Source organism: Panthera onca, chromosome C1 (genome assembly GCF_046562875.1).
Source record: "Panthera onca isolate mPanOnc1 chromosome C1, mPanOnc1 haplotype 2, whole genome shotgun sequence".
Lineage (NCBI taxonomy): Eukaryota > Metazoa > Chordata > Mammalia > Carnivora > Felidae > Panthera > Panthera onca.
The window spans coordinates 44652133-44679051 of NC_138346.1; the positions used below are offsets into that span (position 1 = coordinate 44652133).

The 26919-nt window shown below is 40.0% G+C and overlaps 2 protein-coding genes across 8 annotated transcripts in view; one reads left to right on the forward strand and one right to left on the reverse strand.

Annotated features, from left to right (window-relative positions):
• The window catches only part of NEMP2 (nuclear envelope integral membrane protein 2), a 174245-nt gene extending 148488 nt beyond the window's left edge, over positions 1–25757 (forward strand). For both annotated transcript variants that reach the window (XR_013557221.2, XR_013557222.2), the window contains one exon: positions 25566–25757. The gene's annotated coding sequence lies outside the window, so the exon portion shown is untranslated. The remainder of the gene's footprint in view (positions 1–25565) is intronic.
• On the reverse strand, positions 34–26543 carry INPP1 (inositol polyphosphate-1-phosphatase). Of its 6 annotated transcripts, none has more exons than XM_081796358.1 (7): positions 26098–26543; positions 10098–10152; positions 9470–9734; positions 7016–7076; positions 3757–3957; positions 1333–1507; positions 34–785 (listed from the first exon to the last, which is right to left on the reverse strand). In XM_081796358.1, the coding sequence occupies exons 3-7, from the start codon at positions 9671–9673 to the stop codon at positions 218–220; spliced, it is 1209 nt and encodes a 402-aa protein (XP_081652484.1). In that variant the 5' UTR covers positions 9674–9734; positions 10098–10152; positions 26098–26543; the 3' UTR covers positions 34–217. The 6 variants fall into 6 exon arrangements, with proteins under 6 accessions (XP_081652484.1, XP_060478390.3, XP_060478391.3 ...); XM_060622407.3 differs by having other exon boundaries at positions 25980–26543; XM_060622408.3 differs by lacking the exon at positions 10098–10152.
• Positions 26544–26919: the final 376 nt, after the last annotated feature.

Below are 26919 nucleotides of genomic sequence, written 5' to 3' on the forward strand. Positions count from 1 at the left end.
AATATCCACTATTAAGAACTTTGCACATCAATGTAACTGCTACACGATGTCATTCATTTATTGAAATTATCGTTATTGTGAACACATAATGGAAAAATGCTCCTCAAAAGAGGAAGGAGAATGTTGACCATCCATAGGACAAAGCTGTCTTCAAAAGATAAGAGATGTGGGAAATTGTTCACAGTTGGGTTTTCAAGTACATGAGAACAGAGTTCATCTACGTGCATGTATCCACAGGCGCAAGGTTTTGGATAAGGAGCCTCAGGAATGTCTCCAGTTGCTTCCTTGATCTGTATGCAATCAGTCCTCCCTTGTTGGCCCACCGATCCACGCCAGCAGCACCTTCGTTTTCCACGTGGTACACCAGCTGTGGCAAATCAAGCCCCATTTCTGAATTTCTTTGCAGGCATTCTCTTAAGTCTACCATTCCCCCACCCATGGCCCTGAGTATGGCATGAGCCGCACAAGAGTCCCACTTGAACGTGGTATCCTCTGAAAAGATGTAAATGTCAACAAGGCCTTGGACAACACAAAGGCTCTTGTAACCAGCCCCGGCTGCCCGGAATATGCGCTCGCCACATACACGTGACAATGCGGCTTTGATAGTGTCCTTTTCACTCGTACTAATGACCGCTGAAAACGGGTGGGAGCGTTCCGCCTCAGAGCTGGTGTTTTCAGTCATTTGGCTCCGCGCTTCACTGTTCTTTCTTGTAGAGTCAAGACGCTGAAGTGAATGGATGTTGGTATCCATGTAAGAAAGGCCCCAGTAGCACTGTCCTTTCCACCTGCAGAAGAGAACTTTCAGTTTGTGGCCATAGGCTGTCATATTTGTTTTATTACTTATGTTGTTTTCCAACAGGATGATATGAAAAAAGTGTATGAGGCAACAAATCTCAATGCCCTTAAGGCTAGAAATAGGTATCAAGTAGCTAATTGGTTTGTAAAAGTAACTCCTATGCCTGCACGTGTCATGTGGCTGCCAGTTAGGAATGCTGTCAGCATTATCACATCAGTCTAGAACAATGTGGAAACATTTGTGGGATTTCTGGCCTCCAGGAATGGTCTGACCTCTCGTACTTCCATTTTTAAGCTGCTTGTGTTCCATTTTTCCCAACTCTGTGGGAACTCTGGAAGGGAGAGGACATGTCTGTAGTTCATGTGGCATCTAGCAGAGCACCTTGCAGTTTCTATCAGCATCCACCAAGCCCCCACTAAAATGATATTTAACCCAGGATTGAAAATAGAGGAATTTTAATTTAAACCTGCAGACTTTAGTAGGAACACCTTACTGTATCAAGTCATGGTATTGTCATGTGGAGTGATAGATCTTACCTGAGTGTGTTTAGATCTTGTGATACAAAAGGTTGGTTGATGACTCCCATTAGGGGCACTCCTGTCTGTAGGTCATAGACACCAATTAAAATGGTGACACACTGAAGTCCACTGGGGAAGATTCCTTGGTTGGATTTAATGTCAGCAGAACCTTTTATATACTGATAAGTTGAATCTGGAAAAAAAAAATGAAGCACATTTGTTTGGATTCAGGTAATGATTATTTCAAAGATAATGATGGATACAACTGGAAATGCTGTGCTGTATCATTTCTGTGTTCTACCAATTTGGTAACTGCTGTGGTCTGAATGTATTCTCCCCAAATTCTAACCCCATAAAGGTGATTGTATTAGTAAGTTAGGCCTTTGGGAGATACCTAAGTCATGAGGGTGAAACCTTAATTAATGAGATTAGTGCCTTATAGAAGAGGCTCCAGAGAGATCCTTAGTCCCTTCCACTCTATAAGGACGTGGTGAGAAGGTGCCAGCTATGAAGCAGGAAGAGGGCCCTCATCTCACCATGCTGGCACTCCAGAACTTTGAGAAATAAGTTTCTATTGTTTATAAGCTACCTAGTCCATGGTATTTTGTTAGCACAGCCCGAACAGACTAAGAGAGTAATCAGTCAAGTTTTGCCTTTGAGTGTCACTTGTTTCAAATTGTTATTTGACCTCTTGTACTTCCATTTTCAAGCTGCTTGTGTTCCATTTTTCCCAACTCTGTGGGAACTCTTGAAGGGAGAGGACATGTCTGTAGTTCCTGTGGCATCTAGCATAGCACCTCACATACCATAAGCACTCAAATATCCATCATATGTCAAAGCATTTAAAAGCTAATGACTCAGGATGACTGTGGTGGGATTCTTTAGAGCCTCTTACTAATCAGAGGACAAGTATAGTGTGGATGGATGGGAAAATCTCCTTCCAGAAATCTCTCAGGGGTGAAATTACCTTTTTTTTTTTTGTCCCTCAAATTAAATTTTTTTAAAAATGTTTTATTTATTTTTGAGACAGAGAGAGACAGAGCATGAGCGGGGGAGGGGCAGAGAGAGAGGGAGACACAGAATCGGAAGCAGGCTCCAGGCTCTGAGCCATCAGTACAGAGCGTGACGCAGGGCTCGAACTCACAAACTGTGAGATCATGACCTGAGCCGAAGTTGGGCACTTAACTGACTGAGCCACCCAGGCACCCCTGTCCCTTAAATTAGAAGAGGGAGTCAGTGATGGTGGCACAAAAGGAAGAAATTGATAGTCCTCCTGTGAAAAAGAAGGCAATGAGCTTAAGAGACATACATGCCAGCAGCTGACTGCCAACATCTAGTAGTGAGTTAATACCCAGTTAAGGTGTGCTGTGCAAAAGAGCTGGCTAGCAGAATCAATTCAGGATAGAACCAAGAAACAGGAGATTCTGGTCCCTCAGAAAACCACAACTAATGCTAATTTACCATTGTGTGATAAAAGATTTTGGGAAATCTTAGTTTGCATATGTAATCCATCGACTGAATGTTCTGTAATTCCCTGATGATTAAAGGCACTTCTGTAATGTTATATTAATGTGCTTGCAAGATGGGAGGGTGGGGGCAGGGGGTGCCTGGGAGTGGTCCCAGCTGTATTGGGCACAATGTGGTAGGCAAGTGGAAACGAAAAAAAAAGGAGAGACTCTGCAAATTAATATCCTGGGCATTGTATTAATAGCATCACTGAAATAGATCTACACTGTTAAAACACAGAGCTATAAACTAGGGTTTTACTACAACCATGCCCAAGAAAATAATAGGTAAGATTTACATAGGGCACACAAACTGGGAGTGAATCACATTCAACTGTGTTACACTGTGTTTTGCTTGACCTATACAGTGGTTTTGACTATTTACTTGTTTAATTGAATTAGTAGTCAGTGATTAAAAAATGGGAGCTATCACTTAAAAACCTGGAGTTTGGTTTCTCTTTAAAAACCTAAACATCTAGACTGTACTCCTATATGGCAACAATCTGCTAGAGCTGAGTATTCTTTAAATGGCACGTGTGCTCAATGAGTTATAGCTACTATCAGTTCATTATTCTCTCATATTTACCAGTCTGGCCTCTGAAGTCTTTCAAAGCTGAATTAATTCAGCTTTGTGTGTGTGTGTGTGTGTGTGTGTGTGTGTGTGTGTATACGTTAATTCAGCTTTGTATATATATGCACACACAGAGATGGCACACAAATACTTGTGCATATCCATTGTAGAAATGTTACAAATATACACATAACAACACATCATCACACGTATACTTTCACTCTTCACTATTCATTTTATAACTCTGAAATGTTAAAATCTTCTAGGAGAATTAAACTACACTCTGAATTTTTATTTTTCCAAGCCTCCTCCCACAAAAGGATTACTAATAAGAACAAATAAAAGCAAACATTCTCCTCTACTTACCTATGGGATCCACCCAGATTCCCAAAATGTCCTGTGGAATGCTGATCTCTATTGAATCCAGAGTTGGGTCAGTAAAAGTGACATCCTGATGGACAACCTTGGCTAATGCTTCAGATGCCAACTTGTTACCATTAAGGACTTTGCTAAGGAGCTCTACTGTTTCTTCCTCTGTTGGACACAGTCTCAAGATAATCTTTTCCCCTGGAATAAAGACAAACTAAAAGCCATTACATTTCAAGAGCTCTGGGGGAGAAACAACAACTGAGGGGTGATGAAGAGCCAAAGCTGTGCACTTAGATTGGGCGAGGGCAGTATGTTCATACTCCTGGTCCCTACCCTGGTTGACTGCCAGAATCACCCAGGCAGCTTCACAAGGTCACAGGTGCCCAGTAGTGGCTGAAATACCTAGTATGACGTGAGGGGTAGATTCCAGGTATCAAAGAAACTTCTTCCCAGGAAAATGTCCACAGGGGAACATGCATACAATCTTGCATCTAGTTTAAGGGAGCTCATGAACCAGTTAAGAAACCCTGAATCCAGAGCCCTTGATAATATTTATGTTTTATGCCTTTTGCCTTCTGAATATACACAGGTCACCTTGTTAGTGTTAGAATGTATTATCGAAAAGAAGGGAGGTTTTATCAGCACACGAAATGCTTCTACCTCCCTCTATAAAACTGCTTTTAACTAAAAGGTGTTTATGCTCAGCAAAGTACCATAAGGTGAAGTGTAACTACTCTTTACGTGTGGTAAACTGCATGACTCTAAATGACATACCTAGAAATAGCTCTCCTCTGTGAAACCCACTGGAAATTAGGATGTAAGTAAAGCTACTCATCCAAATGAAACCACAAGTTACCAAATCCAGCTGCTTCACGATCACTTTGAACATGCTTCTTAGACCCTTGGTTAATCTGGTTTCTAGCTCCCAACAGAAGTGAGCAAAGAGGCAAAAATAGGCAACTTAGTAGCAACACAAAGGGATGGCAATGGTGAATATAAACTTTTTAAAAGAAGAAGACATGGCACTTTGGGGCTTTTTAGGTACATAGACAAGTACTCCTAGTGACCCTAGCCATTCCAAGGACTGGCAGCAGCATCACCTGAGAGCCTGTTAGAAATTCAGAACTTCAGGCTCCATCCCACACCTGAGTTTTAAAGAATCCCAAGTGATTCATGTGATCATTAAAGTTTGGGAAACACAGTATGAATCTATTACAATGATGACTGTATCAGCAAGAAACATTCAATTATATTTAGTTAAGTTCAAATTAAATTAGACTGTTGAAGTTGGGGAATCATAATGCTAATCACTGCCACTTAACCAAGCACCTATGACTGGGCTTAGTAAAAGTCATGGGATCAGGCCAAGAAGCAAATCATATCACATCACTCCCGTGCTTAAAATGCTCCAGTGAAGGCCACCTGGGTGGCTCAGTCAGTTAAGCATCTGACTCTTGATTTAGGCCCAGGTCATGAATCTCATGGTTTGTGAGATCAAGCCCCACATCAGGTTTCTCCTTGACAGTGAGGAGCCTATTTGGGATGTTCTCTCTCTCCCTCTCTCTCTGCCCCTCCCCTGCTCACTCACACACACTCTTTCTCTCTCTGTCTCAAAATAAATAAACTTAAAAAAATAAAAAAGAATTAAAAAAAAATCTCTAGTGAATTCCCATCACACTTAGAGGAAAATTCAAACTCCTCCTGCAAACTTCCACGCTCTGTTCCTGCCCCCACTTACCTTATCCATCCCACGTGCCATGTTTCTGTGACCCACCCACAGCACGCTAAACTCATTCTCCCCTTCGGTTCTCAGGAATATGTATGTGGAATGCCTTTTTGCCCCTATAATTCTAGGTAAATAAAATACTAAATTGTTTTTGAGGTAGGCAAGCATAGGACTTCTTATCAGTTAATCACAGGTGTTTTTTTCAACCTTAAGAAGTTTAAATGAGATTTCTCTCAAGGAGTATCATAGAACTAATTGCATCTTAATACACAGCCCACAAAGGGGAAAATTTTCCCAGCGTTAATCCAAAAATCAGTTTTTGCCTTTGTAACTGTGCCTCTAGAGGTTTAACTATTTGTCAGTGATCAGTGATTAAAGTTCACTATTTTAATCTTCTACCTTAAATAAATAAAACACCCAAACTAAAAATAATTTGTTTCTCTCTAAGGGATCAGAGATTTTGATATTTTTCTCTCTACCATAAGGGAACATGGAAGTAGATCAACGGACAATCTGGCCCACAGGAAACTAATTAAAGAAGACATAAAATTTGGTATTAAAGGAACCTTTTATTTAATCCAACTTCTTTTACCAAGGTTCTGAGACCAGAGAACTAATGAGGTGAACACGTTTTCTTTACTCAGGAGCACACAGGATTTCAGAGACAGGGCCTCTCTAGATTCTCAACCAAGGTCTATGGACTCCCCAGGAGGTCCATGAATGGGTTTAAAACTTGGACCTAGGGGCACCTGGCCAGTTGGCTGAGCATCCAAATTTTGATTTCCTCTCAAGTCATGGTACCAGCGTCATGGGATAGAGCCCTGTGTCTGGCTCCAAACTGAGCACGGAGCCTACTTAAGATTGTTTCTCGGGGTGCCTGGGTGGCTCAGTCGGTTGAGCATCCGACTTCAGCTCGGGTCATGATCTCAGGGGTTGTGAGTTCAAGCCCCACATCGGGCTCTGAGCTGACAGCTCGGAGCCTGGAGCCTGCTTCAGATTCTGTGTCTCCCACTCTCTCTGCCCCTTCCTCGCTCATGCTGTGTCTCTGTCTCTCTCTCAAGAATAAATAAAATATTAAAAAATTTTTTTAAAAAGATTGTTTCTCTCCCTCTGCCCCTCTCATCTACTCATCTCTCTCTCTAAAAAAGCAAAACAAAACAAAAACAAAAAACAAAAAACCACAAAACTTGAACCTAAAATTGTCTATATAACTGTAAATGTACATCTTTCTGAGAGCATCTGTAACTTCCATTAGATTCTCAAAGGGCCATGCAACTTCCCCAAACATTATTTAAATGGTACAGATTTATATATAAAATAATACATGTGGACTTGCTAAATACTTACAAGATACTACATCTCTCTAACTTGAATGGTATAATATTCTGAGGTACTCAATGAAGCTTAACATTAAAATATGCTATTTATATGAAAGGCTTACAAACATTCCTTTATTTCTTGATGTCATTGAAAATTACAATACCATATAATAATTAAATTATAAAAATACGTTAGGATTCTTATACTTACCCAAATCATTAGTAAACTCATTGGATTCTTCTCCCAAAATGTTTTTTCCCAAGCCTGGAAACTGAATGATTTAGAGTATGACAAAGAAACAAAAAGACAAAAACAAAGACAAAGCAAAAACCAAAAAATCCCCAAATCCCACATACATGTTCAATTCTGTGCATATTCTCATTTTGTACTTCAAATTAAATAGTACAACTAGATCTGAAATTTAGAAATTTACAATCCCAGAAATCAATCTAGTATAAAAAGTGAAGTCAGGTTGGTTCAGTACTTAGTCTTCTAATATTTTCCTGCTCCTTTGCCCCTCCAGGAAGTTCAAATCATGGTAGAAGTCTGGTTTCCTTATGTTCTGTTGGGTCTGCAGAAGTACTTTAGAAACTTCATCCTTCCACTTACAGGTGATAGAACTAGAATATTTGCAAAGGAGACACTTGAACTGTTGCTCTTCAACAGCACCCTACTGGCTTATGTGAGTTAATGGGATTGACCAAGTACCTAAGACTATGACTTGAGACTGGATAGAAGGGATCAGAGGATGACATTAGATGTCATTGCTTTCATTTTCAGGTGTCTTCCGCACTTGTTGGAGGTATCACGAGACTTCAGGCAAGGAAGGGGATACAGAAAAAAAAGGGGGTTGGAATATTTTATTGACTGATAATGCATCAAAATAGAATGAAAAAATGGAGCTAAGTAAGAATCTTCTCTCATCCCTTGTATGACCAGGAAGCTTTCAGGGACATTTTGCTTCTGATCCTCTCTGGGGTAAAGATAATTTTTCTCAAAATATGTGCTCAGTTACGATATGCATGATGTTCTCAGGGAACAAAAGCAAGGAAATGCTTCAGATATTTGAACCCAGTCATTTGCAGATGGCCAATAGCTTTAACAACGCCTGCAACCACTTGTTATTTTTTTCCTCTTCTGAAGAACAATCCAAGTCAACAGGGGCTGCCAGTGAGCCCATTCATCCCGAGGCTACAGGATATAAGGGTCATGAAACAAAGCCTCTTATATAGCCAGCAATGAATGTCATTTATTTGTTCATAAGTCCTGTCATATATTTATCAATGAACAATTACCTCAGCTTGTTATAATGCTTGGGGGCAAATATTAGCCAATAACTATGCATGTTGATACATTTCTAATGCAGTTGCTCAACCTTCTCTTGCACCCAACTATCTCGATCAGTAACAAAAATAAACTTGCTTCATTTATTGGAGCTAGATATTACAGGGCATGAAAAAGTATAGTTGGCAGAGATTTCAAGGGGTCATTTATTCTCTCTTCCTGCCTATGTTCAAGAATTCATTTAAATGGTTCCAAATGATTCCCAACATTTTGAGAATTTCATAGAAACTATTCCAATATTTTGTACTGCTTCCTGTAATAAAGTTCTATCCTCTCAAATCTTAAAAAAATATGTAATTACTAGATTATCATATAAAGGCAACATAGTATTGCAAAGAGCACAAACTCTGGAGCCAGTCGGCCTGTGTTCAAAAGCCAGCCCTGCTATTTGCTTGCTGTGTAACTTTGGACAAGTTACTTAACCTCTCTGTGCTTCCCTTTTCTCATCCATTACATTGGAATAATAGTTTCTACCTCATAAAATTATTACAATTTTAACATAAAATACAAATATAATATATATTATTTATAATTATTTATATTATTTATAATTATATAATATTATAATAGTTACATAAATTAATATACTTAAAGCCCTTGGAAGTGCCTGACACACAGTGAGGACTCATAATTGTCTGCTAGTGCTATTGTTTGTTATAACTACTTACAAATAGTTTCTTTTCCCAGTCAGCTTAAGATACCTAGAATCACAATCATTGTTAGTTATAAATGTTTTTCTATTATAATAAAGGGAATTTCCAGTATCCAGGACAGTACAAGCCAATAACTGAGGCAACCATTAGATACAAGATTACATCAAAAGGTGGGATATGATATGTCAAGTTAAAAAAAGAACTCAATAAAACAGTATGTTCTCATTTCTACTGAGATCAGTTCTATGTGCCATGCAAACAACTACATATAGACGGAAAATGTTCCTACAAGATTTGGTAAAACATAGCTGTCGTTCTCTCTAGTGTTAGGATTAAGGATTCTTATTTTTGCTTATTTTCCAGAGAACATGTATTATTTATTAAAAAGAAATTCATTGGTAAGTAAAAAGCTCCACGCCCAAATGTTTCTCTTTAGCTGTCAGAATTGTGATTTTTTTTCCCTTATTTGCTTTTCCGTATTTTAAATTTTTTCTGCAATGGACATTTTGGTAATTTTGTAGTCAAAACGAGGGGAGGGGAAAACCCAAGTTGTTTATTAGAATCCTAGGCGCTAGTATTCTGAGGTGGGGAGGGAAAAGGAAAAGGCATGCTATTCTATCGGGGAAAAAAACCACAGGGCAATTACCTTGGCTGCGACCTTTCTTACCTTGTTCTCCATATTCTGTTTTATAACTTCCTGTACCAGTACATCAGCCAGGGTCTTGAAATCAACTGCAAACTTCTTGTTCTTTTCTCCCTCTTTCTTTTCTTCTATCAGCAGCTGGAAGAGGGCTTCCTGCTGCCTGCATGCCCGGGCGATGTTGGCAGCTTTCTCAGAGACACGGAGCAGCTCCCGGAGGATATCTGACATTCTGAACCTTGCTTCCAGTGGCGGTGCTGGTGGAATCGGCACCCACCCTCTGGGCTGTCAGCTGGAAAAGTACAAGAATGTGAAAGAGAAAGCAGTTCAGGGAATGATGTCAGGGTGCCTCTGACACTACTAAACAGCCCGTCTGGCAGTCAACCTGGTCGGTTCAACCTATGCGGCTGAACAGCTAGCATACGTCCTAGTCACATCTTCAGTGTGAAAGAGCAGATAGCATCTAAAATATCAAAGTTATTTTTTAATACTTCAAAATGTACTTTCAGTCTCAAAAATCCATTATGCAAAGAATTGAATTCTCAGAGAAGGGAAGTCTTTGAGAATCCTCCACATTATATTTCTAAATCCCTAGATGGACAGGCAGGTGGATACAAGCACAATGTTAAAAGGAAAACAGAAGTCTTGTAATGACCTTAGGATGATCACACAGGCTCAGTGGCAATGTTGAAGCAGCGCTTTCTTTCACCCTATTGGGGAAGAAGACAGAAGGGGAAGAGGATTTGTCCTTATCCGTTTTAGGGCAACTTTCTAAAGTACTAAGCATCACTTCAGCAAGCACTGTCGTGTCCTACAAGACTCTGAAGCCACGCTTGGGCTAACAGCTAAGCTGTCTTCCAACTACCTTTTTTTTTTAATGGGGAGAAAGAAGTCCCACAATCTGTGCTGCTGTAAAAGTTTAAATAGTAAAGTAAAACACGCAACTTGTTGGGACTTTAAAAGTTCTGGCTTATAAGAAGTATGCTGTCATACCTTGACATAGCAGTTGGGTAATTAGGAAACATTTCTCACTTTTCAGCAGTAGGTGCATTTCACTGAAAGCCCCAACAAGCTTAAAATGCGATGTCATTGTGAGAATTACTGTGAGGATTGTCAGTTTTGTTTTACAGTCAAGGAAACCTGAAGCCTAGAAAGATTGGGTAACTTCTTCAGGGTTACAAAAGACTAAACGGCAGGGCTCTGAGTCAGTCTCATTCACAAGCCCAGGATCTTTATTGTCATAATAAACACTCAATCAACTTCTTAAAAAAAAATTCCCTTCATGGACTCTCAGAGGCTGAGGATTAATATAACAAGGATGTCCTTGCAATGGAGTTAACTGTGAGTGGTCATAGTTGGTTTGTCTTAAGTTTGCCAAAAAAAAATGCTATTTTCTTAAGATTATGCATCAACTACCATGAGAAAATATGTCCAACCTCAACAGTAACAGAAGTGAATAAAAACAATGAGATCTCTTCCTTTGCTACTAGGTAGACAAAGCTATTTTAAGCTAGCATTCATTCTTGCAGGTATGGTGAAACAGGTGCAGATGCTCCACTCAGGGACATGCAAACAAATGGGTTTCCAGAGGGGGTTTAAGATAAATGTATCAAGATTGCTACATATGTCACTTATCTTTAGGCAGTAATTCCATTTTGGCTTAATTTGTGTTAAAAAAGTCAGAGTTGGGTTAAGATATATTTGCAAAAGAAGGATTAATATTGTTTACAATAGCAAAAGGTTGAAAATAATCTTAAATATTTGTAAAATGTATGACAGACTACTATGTGGTCCTTAAAATCACGTTTTTAAGGAATATTTGATAATATGGAGATATGTTAATGCTATAGCATTAAGCGGGAAAACCTTATCGCTATGTATGTAGTATGATAATATGTTACCAATTTGTGTTTATATGCACACATACACTCTCTAGGTGTGTGTGTGTGTGTGTGTGTGTGTATACATATATATGTATATATGTGTATATATATATATATATATATAGAGAGAGAGAGAGAGAGAGAGAGAGGAGAGAGCGAGATTGAAAGACCAGTAGGTGATGCCGTACTGGTAGTTATGCAGATATTTAATGGTAGTTATTGAGTACGAGAGTTGTAAATGATTTTTTTATTATGCTTTTCTATAATTTTCAAATATTCTACAATAAATATGTACTATTTTTATAATAAGAAATGACATTCAAAAGTATCTTGGGACAATTAAGCATGAAGGACAATAATTCGTCAATTGGTGGAGACAGTTGTCCAAAGTAGTGCTATGGTAATAACACAAAGAGCTGTCAGGTGGTGGAGAAGATGAAGTTAAAAATTAAACAAAAACACCTGCCTACCTAACTGCCATTTTTCATCTAGGAGTGAGTAATAGTCAAAGATTCACTTTGGTTGACTTGAACCTAAACACTAAGAAAAACAGGGGCGCCTGGGTGGCTCAGTCGGTTAAGCATCCAACTTCAGCTCAGGTCATGATCTCCCGGTTTGTGATTTCGAGCCCCACATCAGGTTCTGTGCTGATAGCTCAGAGCCTGGAGCCTGCTTCAGATTCTGTGTCTCCCTCTCTCTGTTCCTTTCCCTCTCACACTGTGCCTCTCTTTCTCTCAAAAATAAACATTAAAACATTTTTTTAAAAAGTTATATTAATAAGCTGAGGCACTTTAGCTTAGAAATAATTTATGGCACCTGTACACTATAAATTATAAGTTATATGAAATGTGTATATACCTGGATACATACATATCATGGAATACACATGCCCCAAGGGTATAAATTCAGTAACTCTGATAATATTGATTTCTTTGTAAATGTTCTAAGTAATTGATTATAAGTGAAGAGAAAATAATCAGTGAACCAATAGCATCCAAATAGCTTATCTTAAAAGCAGCATAAAGATTTTAAGGAGTCTAATTTGAAAGCTTTCTAGATAAACAGTATCAGTATTGTCTATTTCCCTCAACTTTGTTAAAACCAAGTTTGTTTAAAGAAACACTATACCACTGCACTGTTGCACAACCAAGAGACTTTCCCCATGGTGCCCTCAGAACACTCAGGTGAGCTACTTACAGAGGCCACACCACTACCCCTTTCTTCCCACAGAAAGCTCACCCCAGGGATCTGGAGTTTCTCCCCTTTGAACTTGACCTTTATTTCCTCAATAATGACCATTCTCTCACAACTTGAGCACAGCAGCTTGACCAGCAGGAAAGAAGTATCAGCTATAAACTTCAGTCCTGCAATTAATAGGTGTACAGGTTTTAGGAATTCATCGTAACACAATACTCAGGTTTTTCAGTTCCAAAGTTATCCTAGAGTCCAACCTTAATCACTCTTTCTTCTGACCCTGGGCAACACTATCATATTTTGTTAAGCTCCGGACTGAATGCCCAGTTTCAACTTCGGACTATGCTTTCTCCAAACATCCTATAGAACCCAGCACTGTTTACCTTTCTCCAGGATCCTAGCTTCCTAAAAAATCTCTCACAACTATCATTATCTACATGCAAAACTTTCTGATTAATTTGCACAACTAGCCTGCTACTTTCTGGCTGAATGGACCATTTCCACCATACAAACTGAACCAACATTCTCTGTGCTTCTCTTCAAACTGCTTCCATGTATCTCTCACCATCTGCCCTCAACTCAGGTCACTCAGGCCATTAGCCTGAGAGGAGCACTGAACAATTCATCCTCACCTTGAGTGACTCAACTGGAATAACTCAAATTGTCTATGGAAAAACTGAGGTCTACACTCGCTGAATTTCTTCAGGATTATCAATAACTCTTAAAAACACTTGTGGAAATTATCTTTCAGATGCTTTTTTTAAATGTTTATTTTGAGAGAGAGAGAGCACACATGAGTTGGGGAGGGGCAGAGAAAGAGAGACAGACAGACAGACAGAGAGACAGAGAAAGAGAGAGAATCCCAAGCAGGCTCTGTGCTCTCAGCACAGAGTCTGACTCGAGCCTCAATCTCACAAGCTGCGAGACCATGACCTGAGCTGAAATCAAGAGTCAGATGCTTAACTGACTGAGCTACCCAGGCACCCCTCAGATGATTTTTAAAAACAAGTCTACATACTCATTTTTTAACCTAAGCTAGTTTTATTTAAACATTTCAAATGCCTTAAATGAAAATTATTACGGAATCATGATTAGTAAGTTATGACATTTACCATAATTTAATAGCCTTCAATAAAGAAGAAATTATTTTTGATTAGTATTTCTTAATAGTTGTTCTGAGAACCACCTGTATCAGAATTAACCAAGGTGCCTACTAAAAAGACAAATTCCTGGGCTCCATCCAAACTTGGTGAATCAGAATCTTTAGGGAAAGGGCCTAGGAATCTATATTTTTGTCAGCCTCCTAGATGATGCTGACCACTGAGGTTTTTTTACATATTTGTTTCAATGTTTATTTTTTGAGAGACAGAGACAGAGAATGAGCTGGGTAGGGCAGGGGGGGGGGGGGGGGAAGACACAGAATCTGAAGCAGGCTCCAGGCTCTGAGCTGTCAGCACAAAGCCCGACATGGGGCTTGAATTCACAAACCATGAGATCATGACCTGAGCCAAAGTCCGATGCTTAACCAACTGAGCCACCCAGGCTCCCCTGACCACTGAGATTGAATATCTACTATTCTTCAGGCCCACTTCTTCTTCTTCAACACCATTCTGGCAAGTCCATGGGGGCTGGCACCTGGTGGCAGATATCTTGGTGGAACCATGGAGGTGCAAGAGTTCCTCTATTGGTTATCCATATGCAGAGACAGGGCCAAGTTAAAATAACAGCTAACATGTATTGGGTGCTTACTGTATGCCAGGTATCCTTCTAAGCACTTTACATATATTATTTATTTAATTTTCACAAAATCTTATGAAGAAGGTACTATTATCTCTGTTTTACAGATAAAGAGACTGAGGCACAGGAGGTTAAGTAGTTTGTCCAAAATCACACAGCTAGGAAGTGACTGTGACAAGATCCGAGTCCCAGGAAAATGGCAGTAGCTCTATTAGCCAGCACCGTAGCCAATAAAATTCTTTCATAAATTCTTACCTGTTAAGTCAGGGGAAAAGTAATTATTGGGTAAATAATCATAAGTATATTATTACTATAAGGTACATTATATAGCAAAAAATGTAGAGAAACACACCTAGCTGACAGCTGTCACTAATTTGACTATTAAAAATCACTATCTGACACTTGACTTCCTTTGTACTCTTAGAAAAACCTTTCCCCAGCTGATCTTCAATGTATACCATCTTTGCTGGAAAGTAAAATTTCATCCATCATATTCTACTGATGTCTCACTTAAATGGCTGTGTTGGCATCAGGGGGAAGGGCTTAGCTCATTCCAAATATCTAATTCCTGTTGCATCAGTTTGCTAGGGTTGCCAGAACAAAATGCCACAGACGGGGTGGCTTCAACAACAGAAATGTATTTTCTCATAGTTCTGAAGTTCCAAGAGCAAGGTGTCCACATGTTTGGTTTCTCCTGAAGCCTCCCTCCTTGATGTGCAGATGACCACCTCCTCGCTGTGTCCTCCTATAGCCTTTCCTCTGTGCATGAACATCCCCGGTGTCTCTCCCTCTTTTTATAAAGACACCAGTCAGATTGGATGAGGGCTCATCCATATGATATCATAAATCCTAATGATCTCTTTGAAGACCCTGTCTCCAAATACAGTCACATTATGAGGTACTGGGGGTTAGGACTACAACATGCACATTTTGAGGGAATACAACTTATCACCCAACACCTCTCCTGAAGGAGAGACCTTGATAATCTTAGCAAATGTCAACAAAATCTATTCCTTCATCTTTTGTCTTCTGGCCAGATAGTAAAGATGGAGTAAGGTACTTTGCCCCGTCTATATGGTCAATTTAATTCTGTGAGTCAGTCTTTCCTAATAGGAGGTACTCACTTTAACAGCCAAATCATTAATGATACAGTGAACATTGAAATAACCTCCTGTAAGCCTTACTCTGGGACAACGTACTTCAAGGCACATTTGAGCAGAACAGGTTTGAAGAAGTTATATTCCTCACCATCTCAGACCAAATGTATGTCAACATAATAGTGTATCGCAATGTCAGACAGAAATGGTCTCTTTAGCTTTTGGGGGATTTTTTCATCCCCAGTTGGAGAAATATTGAATACATTGAAGTGGGTGAAAAAACTGTTCTTAAGACTTTTCATGGAAACCAAATCTCTACACAGACAAAACTCCATTTTAATTCCTAACCATCCTGTCATCTCATCAGAACACCAGTATTTTAAAAATCACATTTGAATAATATATGCATATTTCAGATGTGATAAACAGTACAGTGGGAAAGACACAGGCTTTGGAGACAAACTTGGGATCAAAACCTGGCTTTGCCATTAACTAGCTGTGGGGCATCAGGTAATTTACTTACCCCGTCTGAGCCTCTCTCCTCATCTGTAATATGAATATAATACTTAAAGTGCAGGGACACTGTGAAGATCAAATGAGATATTTCTGGAAAAGTACCGAGCACAGAGCTTTGCATATAGTAGATAACAAAGGACAGCTATGACTATTAAATACAACTTCACAGAAATACAGTCACGTGTCCTTCCTTCAGAAAATAAGAGGTTGGCAACTTTATATGGGTCACCAAAATCTTTTCTGAAAATTTACTAGTCCATTAAATCCCAAAGGCTGGGAGCTACTTGTAATTCTCTGAATGACCCAGATAAACTTCCTTTATGCAGGCCAGATCTGATTGCTTCAGTTTCTGGGCGTCTGAGTGGAAACTTGGCTCCTGGAGGCTGCATGACTACTCTGACATCATGGTAGGCCCTGTATGGATGGCTTGAGAGGATCATTATACTGTCGAGGGGGACATTTTGTCAGGATATTTTATGGGGATTCTAGGGCCCAAGTGTGTTCTTTTTTGTGTGAAGAGCCTGGTTGTACCAGGAACTGGCCTTGCCCCTTAGCTGTTTACAGTGACAGAAGTGTGACGACATAGATAAGGGCCCTCAGCAAAACAGAACTGCTAATGAGTAAGCAAGTAGATCAAAGCATTTCTGTTGACATTCCTTTCTTCCTGCAGATAACTTCATACACAACTTCTACAACTTCTAGGGAACCTACATTTTGTCCAATGTACAATGACTCCCCACCCCACCGCCACCATTCACATCCTGAATTTAGTTTCTCGCTCATCCTCTGAAGGTTGACAGTTGGAAGCTGTTGTGTGGTGGCCATGCCTGACAGCTATTGCTGTTGGGGGGAAAGGCCAGACGTCCATGAAATACCTGGGTGTTTTACAAGAAATGTGTTTGTGGAGACTTCTCTCAAGGGGGTGCAAATGTCCAGGAGTCTCCCTAGGTGGGCACATGCTGAGGGGCTGACCAAGGCTTCACTTAGTGCACAGTTGTAGGGGAAACACAGACCTTGTTCTCCCTCTATTTCCTGCTTAGGACTGCTTTAGGGGTTAGTGGAGAGAATGGCGGCTTCCCTGGCAGAAGGGATAGGGCAGAACAGAAGTGGACCCACATAAAGTATGGCGGGGTCTCAGTTGGCTCAGTTGGAGCAACCAGTGAGGGCTAAAGAGCAACTTGGTAAAAATAGCCTCTCCTGATGCCCCTATGAATCTTTCGTCGGCCCATCTGGTTACCTAGGCCACAGGGGAACTGTATCATAAGCATTACGAGGTATTTAAATACTACCTTTTAGCTAACTGGAAATTAAATTATCTTTCTAGTGGCTAAGCTCTATTCAACTTTCAGGTATTTGTCAAACATTTCTCAGAATCCATTAAGAAGTACAGTGTGAGACCACCTGTATTTTTTTTACTTTGAACTGTTATTTTACTTTGTACTGTGTGATATTGCTGTCATCAATTCATAGGTTCTAAGTTTAGCATTTTCATAATTGATTTCCCACTATCTGTCCATTTATTCCCATGCTCTGGGCAGATTACTAATTTGTAAATGCTGTTCCCTCTGGTTGATGATGCCTTTCCACCTGCCTTCTATGCCTAATGTTTACTTACTTTCTCACAATCAGTTCACGGGCAAAACAAACAAACAAACAAACAAACACATACTTGAACAGATACTTCATAAAAGAGGATATTTAAATGGTCAATAAACATATGGAAAGATATTCTATCTCAGTAATCAGGAAAATACAACTTAAAATCACAACAGGACACCACTGCCTATTCGATGGATGGAATAGCTCAAATCAAAGACTAACACTTTCCAGTTTTGGTGAGGATTTGGAGCAATGAGACTCTTATACACTGGGGTGTGAATGAAATTGGTAAAGCCAGTGTTGGAAATTACTTCTAAGTTGTTGAATATAAGCATAGTCTGTGATCCAGCCATTTCCCTTGTAGACATACACCCTACAAAAATTCATGCATGTATGAATATGAAAGACAGGCATGAGAATATTTATGATTGCATAATTTGTGGCAAGTTAACACTAGAAATAAGCCAAACAACCATCAATCGTAAGATGGAACAAACTATGGCATGTTCACATAAGTAGATCTACATAGCAGTGAGAATGAATGAATTACTGCTCTAGGAAACAAGGTGGATGCATCTCACAGACACACACTGTTGAAAGAAGTCAGCCACGAAATATACATACTGTGCAATGTAATGTATTTGAAGTCTGAAAATAGGCAAAACTAACTTACGGTATTAGAAGTGACAATGGTGGTTCCTCTTGGAGAAGAAGGAGAGGTTACTGATGGGGGGACATGATGGGGGCTTTTAGGCACTGGTAACGTTCTGGATCTGAGTGACAGTTGCATGAGTCGGTTGACTTTGTGTAAATTCATCAAGCTATGCACTTTGAACCTGCATACTTTTCTGCATGTGTTTCTAATTCGATAAAAAGTATTTTTTAAAAGGGGAGGGCAGGGAGAAAGAGAGAGAACAGTCAGTTCAGCAGTTGGCTCCTCCAGGAACCATGCCTGACCCTCCTTCTTGTGCACCTGGAGCACAGAGGCCAGCCAAATCTGTGTTCCATCTCACCAACACCAGTACATCGGTTTGCTTGTCTAGGCTCTGTCTGGCAGGAGATTTAAAGGTGTGTGGTTTCCGGGGTACTTGGCTGCCTCAGCCAGTAGAACGTGCAACTCTTAATCTTGGGGTCGTGAGTTTGAGCCCCACTTTGAATGTAGAGATTGCATAAAAATAAAGCTTTTAAAAACCAAAACTTTGGGGCACTTGGGTGGCTTAGTCAGTTGAGTGTCCAACTTCAGCTCAGGTCACAATCTCTCAGTTCATTAATTAGTTCCAGCCCTGTGAGCCTGCTGCCAGCAAGGAGCCCGCTTGGGATCCTCTGTCTCCCTCTCTCTCTGCCCCTCCCCTACTCTTGGGTGCACGCTCTCTCTCTCTCTTAAAAATAAACATTTTACAAAAACCCGAAGTTTTAAAGGTGTGTGGTTTCTTATAACTCTTAGCACATATCTCAGAGGTATTTAATAAAGTCATCTGATGCATTTTCTCTGAGCTTTGTAAATACAGAGTTCATCCTTGTAATATTGTTTATTGTGCTTGGCTTTTATCAGCAACACCTAGGTGCTGTTAGGCATGTGGGACTATATTTATTCATATAAAAATCTGCATATATTCTGTATTCATTTACAAAAACAAATCAAAGCTGTATCTGGATGACTAGCACTGAACCACCTTTGTGCCACATCAGAATCTGAGGTTATGCTTTGTCATCCAGAGGTGACCTATCTTGACACGATGAATTTAGTCGATTAAAAGACCAGAATACTAAGTTTAACTTGATTTCGTTAGGCAAGACATTAAATATGGGATATGTAAATCCATCTATTTAACCTTAACATTTCTCCCTCCTTCCTTCATTACCTTCAGATGGCATTTACATACATGCTGCTTCCAAGCTGGTCAGCCTACCTCACCCTAGCCCTATTAAGGCTACTATTGGACCACAGTAGTCCACATTTTTCTCTTATGCTACTTACAGCAATAGACCACAAAAATGTCCTCCATTTCCAATGTTCTGGTAGCTTATAAATGGGATCTTGTGCTGAAGCAATGCTTTCCAGATTAGTAAGATCAAGAACTAAATGGGATGCTTGTTTAAAAATACAGATTTTTGGACTTTGCGCCTGGATACATTGATTCAGGAGATCTAGGTTGAGGACAGGGAACATTGCTCAGCAGATCCTTATCTGATAATTTAAGGAAACATGAAGTGCACCAGTCAACTCTGTGTCTGGCTGTTCACTTGGAAGCAGAACAGGGAATCCTATATATACTGCAGCCAAGAATGATGGGCCTTGGTTGGCTAAAGGGTCAATTTATGTTGCCTTTTTTTGTAAAGAAAATTAAATGCTGGGGGGGAAACACAACTTGATCTACCTAATAAGTATTTCATATTAGCATAATACTTGAATAAAAGATGCATTCAAAGACTTCCCAGTATTCATTTGAAAACTATGAATTCCATTCAGAAATAATTTTAAATTTGATAGTGACCCTTTTTTTAAGCCTCTTCACCATAGTTAGGAACATTTTCACTAAATAGAAACCCTATTCATTTGGATAGTTTTCTTTCTTCTAAGTTTCAACTGTATGTTTAAACTTCTATACGGTCAAGGATGTGTTTAGAACAATCATGGAGTCACAAATGAAACCTGAATTCCCTCAAAATATGAAAAATAGAAGCAGATTCAGTGTAACTATCTTAACCATAGGAAAGAATATATTTTTTTAATGTTTTATGTATTTATTTTGAGAGAGTGCACGAGAGTGGGGGAGGGGTGTAGACAGAAAGGGAGAGACAGGATCCCAAGCAGGCTCTGTGCTGTCAGCACAGAGTCCGACAAGGGGTTCGACCTCACAAAATGAATGGTGAGATCAGGACCCCAGTCGAAACCGTGAGTCAGATATTTAACTGGCTGAGCCACCCAGGTGCCCCCAAAATAAATATTTTTAAGAATACAAATGTAATGTAGAATTCAAAGCAGAAAGAAAAGAGACAAGATGTATGGCTTGTAGAAGAGTCTTTTCCAGGAGAAGAGTATTTATAGCGATGATAACTGTTACTCAGAATCCAGTCTTACTAATCTTCAAATCGGTTCCAATGTTTCCATTCAGAGGTAGCATTTTTCAATTATTTTAACATTCTTTCTCAAACCTGCAACACTTGCTTTTGGCACCAACTCATTCAACACTTGTCTTTTATTGGCTGCATGGGCTTCGTGGGTGTGTAGCAGAAAGAGCTTTCGTTTAGGCCATAGGAGAGCTGGTTCTTAGGCCCCGCTTTGCCTCTATCCAACCAGGTGTGAAACCTGGGCCACAAGCTCAGGGATTTGTTTTCCTTATTTTTGTAAATATGAAAAATGAAAGCAGGGACAGAGAGCTTAAAGGAGATTTGTATGGTGTGTTCTAGTTCAAAACTTCCCTGTTTTTTATATCTATTTTCCAAATCAAAAGAGGTTGGGGAATATTATCCAGCCTTAAAAAGTAATGAAATTCTGGTACATCCTACAACATGGATGAACCTTGCAAACGTTAGGCTGAGTGAAATAAGCCGGACTCAAAAGAACAAATATTGTATGATTCCACTTATATGAGGTACCCAGAGTAGTCAAATTCATAGACAGGAAGTGAAATGGTGGTTACAGAGGCTGGAGGGAGAGGAGAATGGGGAGTTATTGTTCAGTGGGTCCAGAGTATCAGTTTGGGATGAGGAAAAAGTTCTACAGATGGAGAGTGGTGATGGTTGGTTAACAATGAGAACGTACTTAATGCCCGTGAGTTATACTCTCAAAAATGGTTATAATGGTAAATTTCATGTTATTACAGTTTTTAAAGAGTAAAAAACAAAATTTTAGGTTCAAAAAATGCACATTTTAAAAGCTATTGCTATTTATCATCTACCTAATGAGGGCATAGTAAATATTTGTTGAATGAAAAGAAAATGAGGCTGGGAAAGGGGCATGAAAATTGGGTTGAAAGAATGGGCACTAGGCTATTTGTCTTGAAGCTGATTTTTTACAGGAATCACACGGATTTTTAATACTTGGATTATATTTTCATATGCAATGGTTTGGGTGTGGGTGAAGGAGCTAATGAATGTTATGAGGAGGGCCTACGCCCCCTCCAAGCCAGCCCTTCATGCACCATTGTTCTCTCTCTAATGGGCTATAAATTCCTTGAGAGTAAGACACACATTTTTTTCAATGTCCCTTGTAACACACAGGGGGAGTTTTGTAAGTTAAGTTAATTGACTAATTTTCATTCCACTGGAGACAAACATGTTTAAATGGATTTTCTTCCACCAAAATTAATCTGTCAAGGATTACTCATTATGTAAATTTTCAAATTATAACTGTTAGGAGAAATGTGATTCAAAGGAGTTCTTTATTGATCTTTTTAGAAAATCGCTATTATTTTTTATTTCTGTGATAAGTAACATGACCCAAATATATTCTCTGAATATTACAGTAGGAAAGCAAGGTCATAGATCACGTTATGTATCATTTTTTTGCAGGCTGGGTGTAGCAGCCTACCTCCTGTCATTCTACTTCCACGTTATAGAGGCAAAAGTTGATTTTTAACAGATATTGACAGATGTTGAATAAATCAATACCAAAAACTGAATGTAACATTTGCCTTTAAAGGAACACAAACTAATAAAAGAATATAGTCCTTTTATTCAAAAAGTTCAAACTAGTAAAAAGACATAAATGGCTCATTAAAGCCAACATGTAAAAATTATTCTGCATGCTTGCTAATCCTACAACCCTAGATAACTATCTAAGTTGGTTAATATTTATCTTCCCAATCTGATTCTTTATTTCTATCTCCCCATTCTTTGCTATTAATGATGCTTACCATCAGCCATGTTTGTAAAACAGAGCTTTCTTATTCCCAGGTCAAATTGGGACTATATGTGATTGATTATATGTGATTCTTACAAATTCCCAGGAGAAAAACAGATGTTTTCTAGAATTTGGAAGATCAGATACTATTTAAAAAGCAATTGATAATGAAAAATTATGACATCACTATAACTAAACTAGGTTCTCCTTAAGCAATATTAAAAGAACAGTTTCTGGGGCACCTGGGTGGCTCAGTCAGTTAAGTGTCTGACTCTTGATTTTGGCTCAGGTCAAGATCTCATGGTTCTTGCGATCAAGCTTCTCATGGGGGTCTGCACTGTCAGAGCCTCCTTGGGATTCTCTCTCCCTCTCTGCCTCTCCCCTGCTGCATGGGCATGTGCACACACACTCTCTCTCTCTCAAAAGAAATAAACATTAAAAAAAGAGAACAGTTTGCTTTGATCATTTGAATTTAACTCCTTTGCTGTTTTTTTATTTTTTTTATTTTTTAAATGTTTATTTTTGAGAGAGAGAGACAGAGTGTGAGTCGGGGAGGAGCAAAGCGAGAGAGGGAAACACAGAATCCAAAACAGGCTCCAGGCTCTGAGCTGTCAGCAGAGTCTGATGCGGAGCTTGAACTCGGGATCGGCAAGATCATGACGTAGGCTAAAGTTGGATGTTCAACTGACTAAGCCATCCGGGCGCCCCTAACTCCTTTGCTATTAATTACAACTCTCATTAGCATTGTACTCTGTAAAGAAAAGGATACGTTCAAGTATCTATTGATAAAGTTAGCAAACATTTACATTAATTTAAACTTGGATAATAGATTTTAAATATTTAGTTGATTAAAAATAAAAATAAGCTAGCAAACAAACCTCCTCCTCCCCTCAAAAAACAAAATACAACAAAACAAGAGAAATAAAGAAAAGGAAGGAAGAGAGAAGAAAAGGACAGAATACTCTGACACTTTCCATTGTGGTAATTCATCTTGACAAATTCTTTTATAGATATTTAATATTCTATTTTGTTAATTTGTTTTTATATATAATTGACCATGTTTTATGCCCAGGTAAAGTTTTTTTTTTTTCTTTTTTGGATGGAGTTAGGTCATTTTAGTAAAAGTTATAAATAAGTTATTAAAATGTGTGTGCTTATCTTCCCTATTTAGGAACACAAAAGGGGCAGTAAAGAAATCTGTTACATGAAAGAGAAATGATCAAACACAAGAATTTGCTGTAGATTCCTAGTCACAGTAATCTACATTAAAAGCCCATTAATAAAATGTTCCTATAACATTAAAGGACTTGAATTAACATTGCATACCACATAAAAGAGACTAAACATGCAAAAATGTTTGTTAGATTCAATCATCAGGAGGCTTGACTACAAAAGGATATAAAAGTTTCAGATTTCCTAAATGGGTGACTTCATCACATTAATAAAACCATAGCTTCCATCTAAGACCATTTTATGTACAGGAATGAGGATAGGTTATGTCACCTACTCATTCCAGCAATAGTTATTTCCCACTTGTGTTTCCCATCCTTGCCTTTTTCGTTTGTCTTTTTAAAATTTTGTCATTTTGACCTATTTGAAGTATCTTCTTTCCCTTAGAGATTCTGATTCAAGAAGTTCCAAGCTGCAACCTGGGAATCTTTAAACCACTTTTGTTGCCCCCTCCCCTGTGTGCCTGAGGTATTTTTTTTTTTTTAACTAGGCAAATCTGGGAAACACTATGCTAATCATGAGATGGGAAGAAAAATGTTGTCAACCCTGCTTTTATTTCTAAACCCTAAACCAAACAAAAACATCAGTGTACAGAGTTTTTTTTTTAGCTTCATTTAAAGATTCAAAATATTTTAATAAGGACATTTATTAAGAACACATCCAGAAAAAGTTCTCATATACACCATCCTCATCTTTAATAAAGGAGGAAGACACTTGTTATTAATCACTTTATATGATGTAATTATCTTAAAAAATTTTTTTAGCATGTATTTATTTTTGAGAGACAGAGGGACAGCATGAGCAGGGGAGGGGTAGAGAGACATGGAAACACAGAATCCAAAGCAGGCTCCAGGCTCTGAGCTGTCAGCACAGAGCCCTACGTGGGTCTCAAACCCACGAACCAGGAGATCATGACCTGAGCCGAAGTCAGACGCTGAACCGACTGAGCTACCCAGACGCCCCAATGTAATTATCTTTACACAATTTATCTACAAGATGGAATAGAATAAGACATTTTCTAATTGTTATCAGAGAGAAATAAAAGGAGAAATACATACATAATGAATAACCTTATAACTTTTGTTTCACAGTCCTTATATGCCCAACAAGACATATTTTCTTTCTTTTTTATTTTTCAGGAGTACCACAAGTACAGTCATAATTTAAATCTGTAATGAGGTATTTCACATCAAAGGGCAAGTCCAGGCTGCAATTTCCAAGCATGCAATTTCCAAGCACGGTTTAGTTCAAAAGCATGAAAAGAAATGGTAGCTTATTCCATGCAAAAAGTGTAACTTTATGCAACTTACATAATCCTCTTTATGACCAAGAACTAATTTAAAGAGTAGTATAAAAATCCACAAAAGCTTAAAAATAAAGTCGGCTCTAAATAATTCAATAAGTATGTTTTGAAAAAACGAACTTTTCCCCTGCCTTTATCTTTTCTTTATATTCCCTATTTTTAAAGTAAAAAATGAGATCACTTAGCTAATTCATCACTCAATAGTAGTTCAGTGGATTATTTTCACCATTAGACTGTTATCCAGCTGAGTGGGGCTGATCCTCATCAACTTCTTTGGTTTCAAAGTTAGGAATCACAGGAAAAGGGCCAAAAAAATGTTTTATTTTCAATATGTGGGATTCACTTAAGTGGTCTGTCCATACAGCCTTAACCCACTGTTCTTTTGAAGTGAATGCCATTCAAACAGAGGGCAAACTTCTGCTTATTCAATGCCTTAAAATTAGCTTTACAACTGGAAATCTCCAAAATACACACCTTAATTGTTCGTATGTATTTTTCATGGATGTACTAAATAATCTAGGGATTTATTTCATGCTCTTTGTGTCTAACAGCGTATAGGATTCGGCCAAATTAAATTTTTCCCACTTACTATTCTGGCCACACCACCTATCTATGCACATGTCACAAAACCGCCCTTCCAAATGCAGAGAATTAAAAGCAAGGAAGTAAAGACTTTTCTAAATATAGCCCTCATCATGTTTATTTTACACTCATCTAGTAGGTCACCAGCGGCAGCCAGCAGCAACGGACACTTCGAAGCATCTCCCAAAGCAAAACCAAGGGGCGCTGGACAGCTACGCCATCTACCTGTTGAACCTGGGCCACTGCTCTCCGCAACTGTCAGGTCAGCTTCTTCGATCTAGAAATGCTCAAGATCGGTTTGTTTTTGTTTTTGTTTTTGTTTTTGTTTTTAACAAAGTTGTTGGCTAACCTTTCTTCCCACCCTCTGCTTCTTTCGGGTCATTTCTGCAGGGCGGAGGGAGCCGCGGGAGCCGCGGGAGCCGCGAGCTACTCGGCCCGCCGGGCTGCAGCCGCGATGCGGGCGGGCCGGGTGGCAGCCTGACTGCTGCGGACAGAGGTCGTCACAGGCCGGGCGGAGAAGCACGGAGCCTCCCGGCCCCGGTTTACTCACCTACCGTCCGCTGGGGCGGTGGGGCGCGTGCCTTCCGCCCAGCCCGGGGACCCAGATCCGAGGAGTGGGGAGGCGGTGGCGGCGAGGCGAGGGGCACGCAAGAAGGAAACCGTATTACCTAAGCCGGGGATGCGGAGCGAAGGAGGCTGCAGCCTTTCCCTCCAGAAACGGAAGAGGCGGGGGAGGAGGAGGAGGAAAATGCGGCGGCGGCGGCGGAGGCGGCGGCGGCGGCGGCGGGCTCGGAGGCTGGCGGAGGGGCTACAGGCGGCTGGCCGCAGGCTTAGCCCGAGGGCTTGGGGTCCGCGGCACAGCGGGGGGCGCTCGAGGGGACCGCGAAGCGCGCCGTCGTGCTCGCTGCCCCGCTCGGCCCGGCTCTCGGACCGTCAGCATCCGCGGGGCCGCCGCCCCCCCGCGGCCCACGCGGGACCGCGGCGTGGAAACGCGGTGACGCCTGGAGGCTCCCGGGGCGGCGAGGGCATCCCACGCCCGCCGGGGCCAAGCGTCTGCGACGTCACAAGTAGAGCATGATGATTCAGGGAGCAGGGGCGCTAGGAGGAAAAGGCCCCCGGGTCACCTAACCCGCTGTTTTTGTTCTTTCCTTGCGGCCGCCCACAAATTTCGTTTGTGAAATCCTCCTGCTCCATTTTTCCGTACTCTTTTGGGGATTCAGGGTTTTTGACAGACGGGTGGGCAGCTCTGAACATAGACTTCCTGCCAGTGACAATCGGGTCCCACTATTCTAATAGAAATGTCAAGTGTGCTGGTTGTTCTCCAAACCAAGGCAGTGTCTCCCGGCCTTTGCCTTATAAGGTGTGGGCCTAGGGCCACCTTGACAGGAAGCACATCATAGGTAGGGAACCCCTTTCTCTAAAAACCCTTTAAACTGTGGTTTTCAGGATGCCTTAAAAATGGTTTTGAGGGGCGCCTGTGTGGCTCAGTT